Raw genomic sequence first — 8,917 nt, forward strand, 5'->3', positions numbered from 1 at the left:
TCTGCGCCACACTCGCACGACGCATTTGGGGCCAAGCCCCATCTGTGCATTGATGAGCGGAAACGCCCGACGCCGGTCCGGAGACGATTGAGCCTCACCCAGGATAGCCTTGGCAAGTCCATCCCGAGGGGCTCAGCGCCGGCGACTGGGATGTGGTCGCGGAGTTTGGAGGTGTTAGCCTCCCACTCCGCGCGCCACATATAATCCGCCCATCCTGCCGCACTGATGTTGAGATCTCTGCATTGCTGCCTGAGATCCTGTGCGGCAGGCACAAATGGGTGTCTCGACTTGAGACGCCGGGAGGGCTCCGCTGTTATAGTGAGCCTATCATGGAGCAGATGGTTATTAAGCTCCACGGCCCGGCAGGCGAGACGTGCTGTGGCTCCCATGCGGCGGAGGCCTGCGGGCTGGATGCCTGCTAGGATGGGAAGGTTGTCCACGGGGGTAGGACGCAGGCATCCTGTCACAATGCGCAAGGCTTCGTTTATAGGCGAGTCGATGAGGCGGGTGTGGGCACTGCGACACCATACTGGGGCGCAGTATTCACTAGTTGAATAAACGAGGGCTAGGGCTGCCGTGCGCAAGGTCCTTGCGCCGGCGCCCCAGCCCGAGCCAACCAGTCGCCTCATCAACGCCACACGAGCTGTTAACTTCTTGCGCAGTGACTCGAGGTGTCGGCGAAACGTGAGCGTCCTGTCCAATGTCACGCCGAGATAGATTGGCTCAGCGGAACATGGCAGGGGAGTTCCATCTAGGTGTACTCTAAGCTCACGTTTAGCCTCCCTGTTGTTAAGGTGGAAGGCAGCCGACACCGTCTTTGCCTCGCTAAGCTTCAATCTCCATTTCCGGAAGTATGCCACTAGTGTCTGCATGTCCTGGCTCAGAATCCCCTCCACAGACTGCCAATTTCCAGCAGAGTACACCACTGCGAGGTCGTCTGCGTAGGCGTACTTCCGCGAGAGTGTGTTGGGCAGGTCATAGGTGTAGATATTATAGAGGAGGGGGGCCAGGACCGATCCCTGAGGGACGCCGTTCTTAAGGCGTCGAAGCCTGCTTAGCTGTCCGCGACCGGTGGTGAGGGTAAAGCTGCGGTTACGGATGAGCTCCATGATCATTCTGACCATGTGCCTGTCCGGCAGCAGGCGGAGCAGCTTGCAGGAGAGGCCGCGATGCCATACGGTATCGTAGGCAGCCGTCAGGTCTATAAAGACGGCCCCGGCCTTCTTTTTTGCCGAAAAGCAATCCTCGATGTCTTGAGTCATAAGGGTGACTTGATCTACGGTCGACCTCCCGCGTCGGAACCCGGCCTGCTCACGTGGGAGCAGCGGGACGACAATTGGTTCGATGCGGGCATAGATGAGACGCTCGAGGATCTTGAAGGGGATGCATAACAGAGAGATGGGACGGTAACTCTTAGGGTCCCCTTCAGGCTTATTCGGTTTAGGGATCGCAACAACTAGGGCTCTTCGCCAGATTTTGGGGATCTTGAGTTGGCGCAAACAGGAAGTGAGGAACGCTCTCAGCCAGGACTTCAAGGCGGGTGCGGCATGGAGAATAAGCTCCGGGCAGATGGAATCAGGCCCCGGAGCTTTCCCTGGCTTTAGATGCTGGAGGGCAGCAGCGAACTCCTCCGGGGTGAATTCACCGGAGATGTAGTCACTGCTAGGTGTTGGGGCCCTCCAGAGGTCTGACACTTCTTTTGCCACAAGTCGAGACGACTCGCGGTCTTTGCCCTCGTATGACCCACTTTTCACAAATTGTGATGCGATTTTATTTGCAGAGATGGGGCAGTGATGGGGGGAGTGTCTGGACCTACCAGTGAGATTGTTCATGATACTCCATGCCTTACGGCTGGAGTGCGAGAAGTCGATGGAGTCAATGGCCTCCTCCCAGCGCTCCTGTCTTTTACGGCTGAGTCTTGACAGCAAGGCTGTTGCGAGCCTGTCCGACTCAGCTCCTGCAGGGGCCTGGAGGAAGGCACAGTGGAGCTTCTCACACTCCTCATCCCAACACGGTTTGTAGCTAATGCGACGTCCGCGTGGGATGGATTTTTTTGCCGCTTTCACCAACATGCCGCAGAAGTCCCGGTACGCCTCATCCACGTTGGTAGAGTTAGGCGATGGGAGGTGCCTTGTGGATTTGTTGGTAAGGAGGCGGAAGCGTTTCCAGTCGGCCTTTCGGAAGTTCCACCGTTTCACTGGCTCACTCGGAACAAGGTTCACGAGTTTGGCCGTTGTTATCAGTGAGGGTCGATGTTGAGACCTCGGGAACTTTCCTAGCACACGTCTATCGGGGAGCCGGTTGTCAGCGCTGGCACTCGCGAATGCCAGGTCAGGGTTCGTCCCAGTGTTCCAGCGACCGGAGCGGAAGCTGGCTGCGCCCTTGGGGTCGTACAACAGGGCCAGGCTGTTATTAGCTGCCCAGACAGCCAGGTTCTCTCCGTCGGGTGAGTTGGTGCGGTAGCCCCAGTCTTCATGCTGGCAATTGAAGTCACCAGCATAGATACAGGGGTGGGGGAACACTGGTAGACACACTGGTGTGATTCGCGAGGGTGGAGGTTTGTAGACGTTGATGATTTTTAGACCGGCAACGTCCACGCACAGCCACTCAATCTCCGAGTCAGCCGGGGATTGGTCAGCGAGAGTCCAGCTCAACCTTTGTTGGACAAACGTGGCGAGGCCATGCTTCCTGCTCAGGGTAGACCCAGCTAGCTCAAAGTTTGGTAGAACTAGCTTGTCTGCTGATATGCAGTGGGTCTCCTGGAGGAGAATGACGAGGGCCTTGGTGGTATTGGCCAGGTGTTCGATGACGTCGATCTTACTGGGGGTTAGTCCTTCGGTGTTCAGCTGCAGTATTCTGGGTTCGAGGTCAGCAGACCTCTCCCCCGGCTGCTGCCGAACACCAGCCCGGGTGAGGGGCCCTGGTTGGCAAACTTTGTTTCGCTTCTTGCTTTTGGCAGTCATTAGCTACTTACGGGGGGCACCACGAGAAGGTGTTTGCCACGCCACATCAACATGCACGGATGCTGAGTGCTCTCTATTCGCTCGTCTAGCTTTAGAGACCCCCGTGCTAATGCTAATACAGCATCATGTGACATCAGAGCAGATCAATAAAAAAAGTACTCTAGTAAGTACCCAGAGAAATCCTTGACCCCCTGACCTGTCACATCATTTACATGTGATAGTAACAATATTGAATCATGGCTAGCAATGCATAACTAGAAAAACAGTCTCCTTATAGACACTTTGAGATAATATAACATTGGTCTTTCAAGATGAGAGCAAGTCATTCAATATGCATCCTGTCTCTTTTCATGTTTTTCTTCCAGCAATATCTCTCTTTAGTTTTGTCATTCGCTCATCTGTCTCTCTAATTGTCTTTCTCTGTCTCTCTTTCTCTCTGTCTCTTACTCTGTACTCTGTGTACATGCAGTACACAAGTTCACAACTACCATTCATTTAGAAGGGGTATCTAAATGCAGAATATTGGATTTGCATAATTTCTCCTTTGTAATTGGGTTAGGGGACTGGTGCACAGGAAATCTCTCTCAGTAGCAAGGGAAATGGATCTGTGGGCAAAATGTTATTTTATTATACTTATTTCATAGTCCTCCAGTGTATTCAGGATAAAATAACATTATTCATTCATTCAATCAGGGGGGAAATCCATCCATGTTTTGTTTTATGCTCTCTCTCTATTGCTCTCTCATTCTCTCTCTCTCTACCTCTACCTGTCTAATCTACTCTCTCTATCCCATCTCCTGTCATTACGCTTCCTGTTATCTCACCTCACTCCTGCTTTCATCTCTTCTTTCTACTTTCTTTCTTCTCCCCTCCCCCTGCCTCTTTCTTAATGGTGCATTCATTGACAAGTTGGAAAAACAAGCTCCAAGTGGGGAACATCTATTTGAACGGACCTCCAACTCGGAATTACAAGTGGGAAACTTGAGCATCATCCTCGAGCTCAGAGTTTGTCTGTTGACATGATGTTCTCTGACGTCATGCCAACAAGACAGGTCCGAGATGACAAGTGAGAATTCAGAGTTACTTAAATGCACCATATGTCTATCTATCTACTGTAGAACTAGGGTCATAACACTTCCCCCCTCAAAGAAAACAAAATAACACACACACCCCACAACTGAGATGGAAACAAGAGGACAGGAGCTTGGTCATGTGACCGGTGTTTGATTCATTGTTCTGATGGCACCAATTAACAAACATATGAATACATATAAGAATCTGCACACACATACTGTACATACATACACACACACATATTTTGTCTCATTATACGTTGTGTACTGTATGTAGAGCTCTCCACCATGGAAAGGATCTTTGATCTTGTAATCTCCCCGCCCCCCACTTCCTGTTGGGTCATGGCTGTTCAGCATCCCACTCCCCCACCAATAGTGTCCTTGCGCGGTTTCCGTGGGGACTAAACCCTTCCTTTAATCAGCCAACTGGACAAGCCTGACTACAGCAACATTTTAATTCACACACGTGCACACACACCCACACACAGATATGCACTGAGATCTCTCATTTCATGCACTGAGATCGACCCATTTGGCAAAGCACCAGCAGGACATGTTATAACATCCTTTATAGTATGTATTTGATTCTAAAAGATTTGTGAAGAGATTGCGCTGCGAGTATTTAAAGCTTTGGGAGGTGGTGTGGTACAGAATGCTAGCCTACAAAAGCTGAGCAGGGACTCTCCAATGCTTGTCAGCCCAACTGGCCTGTATTCACTTACCCTTCACTGGTACAGTTCCCCCCCCCCCCCCCTCTTCCCAGCTCTTACATGTTTCTTTCTCTCTTCTTCTGACACACACACACCCCCATGCTCTCTCTCTCTCTCTCTCTTTTTCTCTCTCTTTCTCTCTCTCTCTTTCTCTCTTTCTCCCTCTCTCTGTCCACTGTGTGCTGACTGTGCAGTTGAGCTCCATGGAAACTGCTAATGAGTCCAGTTTGACGGATCTTATCTCACTGTGCCCACCCCCCCTCCCTCTCTCTAACAAAACATGGGGAATAGTGAAATGATAGAACACAGAGATTGCACTTGTTCAATCAGTACTGTAATGGCATAAACTAGTGAAACGTTTTATTCCACTTGTTTAGAAACATTAGGCTTTAACTCCAGGCTGGAGTGAAGTGTATAGTGGAGGACGTGTGGTGTTAAAGAAAGTTAAAAAGAGAAATCAACTTCAAGCTCCATCACAACAATTCAAGAATGCACCAGCTTGCTGAAACTTAAGCAGGGCAAGACAATGAGAGAATGTCTCTCTTGCATATTTAGCAGGGGAAGTGTGTCTTTTTCCTGCCACAAAACAGGATGTCCTTTAAAGCCAAACTTTTTTTTTCTGGAGGATTCTTCTTCTTCCGCTGTCTGTATAATACAGCTTCTTCTGTCCAGCCATGAGTATCCAGGACCCTTCAACACACATACACACACTCAAAACATAATGCAAGCACACACACACACACACACACACACACACACACACACACACACACACACAGACACACTCTCACAACCCCTAGTGCAGGGGTTCTACCAGTCCCAGTCAAGTCCTCAAAGATCCAAGAGTGCTCTCCTGCAGTGCCCATTCCATAGAGCGGCCTCACTCTACCCCTTCAAACTTCTAAGAGGGTGCCCACTTCCCGCCAGGCCCTGGCACGCCTGCTGCCAAGCTTTTACTGGCATGAGATAACCACTGTACCCCAAAATGATGCATTCATAAATATACAATACATTAAAAAGAAATGGGCGAAGAAACAGCACCCATCATACTCAAGAGAGACACTCAGAGAGACACTCAGTTCTCTCTGGGATGCAATTTGAGATCTCTTGCAACCTTAAAAAACGCTCACTACATTAAGAATACTTACCAAAGCAGATTCAAAAACATACTCAGGCCAGAGGTGAATCAGCTATTGAAGTAATGCAGGTCTGCATTAAGGAGTTATCACTGTCCCCTTGGACAAGGGCCGGGCTGGGAAAATCAGTCAGGCCGGGAAATATAGTGCGAAATATAGCCCCAGTCAGGCCACTTTTTAAGCGGGAGGGTCTGGGGATCCCCCACCATGATCATTTTAGTTACAAAGACTAAAGACTTAATTTCCTGCATTCTGGTGAATTTTAGTGCATGTGAATCACAAACTAATGAGCTAACCACTGCTTAGTACAAATGTACTGTTATGAACCTCAAATAAAACCAAAGGTACATATCATTAAGGAGGGATATGACACAAGGACTAGCGTTCAACCAATATGCATTAAATAATAATGTCTCTCTCCAAAGGCTCCTGCCTAACAAGCACTACACTTGCACTGCTACTCTCTCCACCTATTCAAAGAACAGAGCAAGAGCACAATACCCTATTCAGTTTACTAATACACACTACCCATCAAAAATATTAGTACACCTCTTTAAAAATGTTTTTCCATGATTAAAGATACCCTAAACTGTATGTTTGTAATGTAAAATAAATGTCTTGTACCTGCAGGTTGCTCTGAACTAATGGGCTTCTGTCGTACATTTCTCACTACTACTGTGGGACTAGCAATGCTACTCTTTCCACCTTCAAAAAGACAAAAACATGAGCACAACATTTATTATTAGCCTATATTACAGTTAACCACTCTCTCCACCTATTCAAAGAACAGAGCAAGAGCATAATACCATATTCAGTTTACTGTTACACTACCCATCAAAAGTTAAATAGGCCTTTAAACAACACAAACATTAAATAACAGTCCTTTCAACAATACTGTAATTACAGTAGCCCGAATAGTATGACACATGTAACATTTAATTATGAGCTCAAAGTATGAGCTCACTGACTTAAATGTTCAACAGAACGCATGAATTGTCAAATAATATTGATCACATTAACTAGACTAGATATGCCAATTATGCCACCAATGTTTTTGAGGAAATTAGAATGAGAACATCCACTTTTATTATTGATTGTCTAGTTTCTTGACAGGGGACGATGATGATGCATTGGTAACGTTGGCTACATTTGCTAGCTAGCATGTTTATTATTTTATCACTGACTAACCTTGTGGTCCCGTGCATGAAAACATTTAGTCGATTTTGTCGCATTTAACGGCATATCCTGCAAGGGCCTTTTCTCTCTCTCCCTCTCTGCTCCACCCTTCTTTCAGAACAGTTTGCGTTATGGAACTATTGCGCCACCGCACTAGAAACAATAACCTGGCCTGCTTCAAGTTCAGTGGCCTGACTGTGGGCATTTTAGTTTTTTTGGCCTGCGGGCCATTTAGGAAGCCAGGCAACCAGGAAAACTTCCAGTGCTCCCGATGGCCAGCCCGGGCCTGCCTTTGACCATGCAGTGTCACACCCAATGAAGGTAGAGGTAACATATCACCAAATCAAATACAAAAAATAATAATACTTCAACTGTGTTTGATTTATCTGGCCTAGTGAGATAGAACCAATATAATAGCCCAAAAGTGCAAACCTTAAGTAAATGGACTGCACTCTAAGCTAAATCAACTTTCAGGTATTTGAAATGTGTATTTGACCAATGCCTGCAACTAATACAACAGGACAATATGTTGTCTTCACCCTCCTACTGTAGGTTAAGGCAGTGGTTCTCAAACCTCTCCTCGAGGAACCCGGCCGGGGTCAGGGTCTCCGAGGAGAGGTTTGAGAACCACTGGGTTAAGGGTTAAGATTAGGGGTATGATAATCTGAGTTCTCGATCTGCTAACTTGGTTTGTGTCGACTGTGGTGCCTCTTACCTTGAGGTGCTGGAGCTGTCTCCTGTCGTCCTCTAACTGTCTCTTCTTGTTCTCTATCTCTGCCTGCCTCTTCCTCTTCTCCTGTAGGAGCATGGGAGAGAAGACTGTCAGCCAGGGACAGCAACGCTAGAGGGCTTTGAAGGGTACAGTAGCAGTTTAACATGAATAAATCACCTTGAATATCTATCATAATTGAAACATCATAATGGTATGTCTTAATGAAATGTAACCACTGTATAATACCAGTAACACATGAGATGGTCAGACAGTAGAATAAAATAAATACATCACACTGTATACAACAGTGCATCCACTCTTTGGGTTTGTTTATGTAGCCACTAGGGTTGGGGTCAATTACATTTAAATTCAATAAATTCAGTAAGCAATTTCAGTTGATGTAAGATTCTTATTTTCAGTTTATTGAGAAATCATTGAAAATGAAGAAGGCCCTATTTGCAATAATTGAACCCCAACTCTGGTAGCCACTGCCAAATTCTGCTATTAGCATTTTCTTTAACCAAAAACTAATGGAATCAATGTGCTCTAAATTAGCTTGTTTTATTTAATGCCTGAATCATCTCGAAGTCATCTACATTCAGTCATTGAGACTATTGAAATGATTTACATGCTATACGTGCTAATTTAGGGTACACTTACGTCCCAACGCTTGGATTGCACTTTCTCCTTGTCCACAGTCTAAGGCCATAAATAAGTCAGAACTTGGGTGAACTATTCTTTTACAGTATTCTCTCTCTCTCTTGCATTGACAGACCCTATAGGGAAACTGTAGAGATAAGCAGTGCAGAGGATACTATAGACCAAACTATAGTCACGTCTCCGTCTTTACTGTACTGTTTAACAATGCTTGCCGAGCAGCATGTGCTACATCAGAGTATTTGTGGTTCAGGGATGGAACACTTGAGCTGTTTCTAAGAGCATTTTAGGTTGGACTTAATGTGTTCTCGCGATGATTTCGGTGCAATCTGAATCCAAAGTGTCTGTTGGTATACAGTGTGTACTATAACTCCGGTGCATAAGAGGGAAAAGGGGGGGTTTACAGCAAGTGGTGAAACTGTTACTTTCAGGTTATCGAATGACACACAATGGGCATCGCTTCCACTAAAGTGTGTTGCGCAACATTACG

At 47.0% G+C, this 8,917-nt stretch overlaps 1 protein-coding gene across 1 annotated transcript in view; it reads right to left on the bottom strand.

Annotated features, from left to right (window-relative positions):
* palm1a (paralemmin 1a) overlaps positions 1-8,917 on the bottom strand; it is a gene marked incomplete at both ends in the record, with an annotated part of 31,920 nt that overhangs the window by 17,384 nt on the left and 5,619 nt on the right. The window contains one exon of the mRNA XM_080536339.1: positions 7,774-7,854. Coding sequence (XP_080392465.1) covers positions 7,774-7,854 — 81 coding nt within the window. The remainder of the gene's footprint in view (positions 1-7,773; positions 7,855-8,917) is intronic.

This window comes from Nansenia antarctica (genome assembly GCF_963989245.1).
Source record: "Nansenia antarctica genome assembly, chromosome: 7".
Lineage (NCBI taxonomy): Eukaryota > Metazoa > Chordata > Actinopteri > Argentiniformes > Microstomatidae > Nansenia > Nansenia antarctica.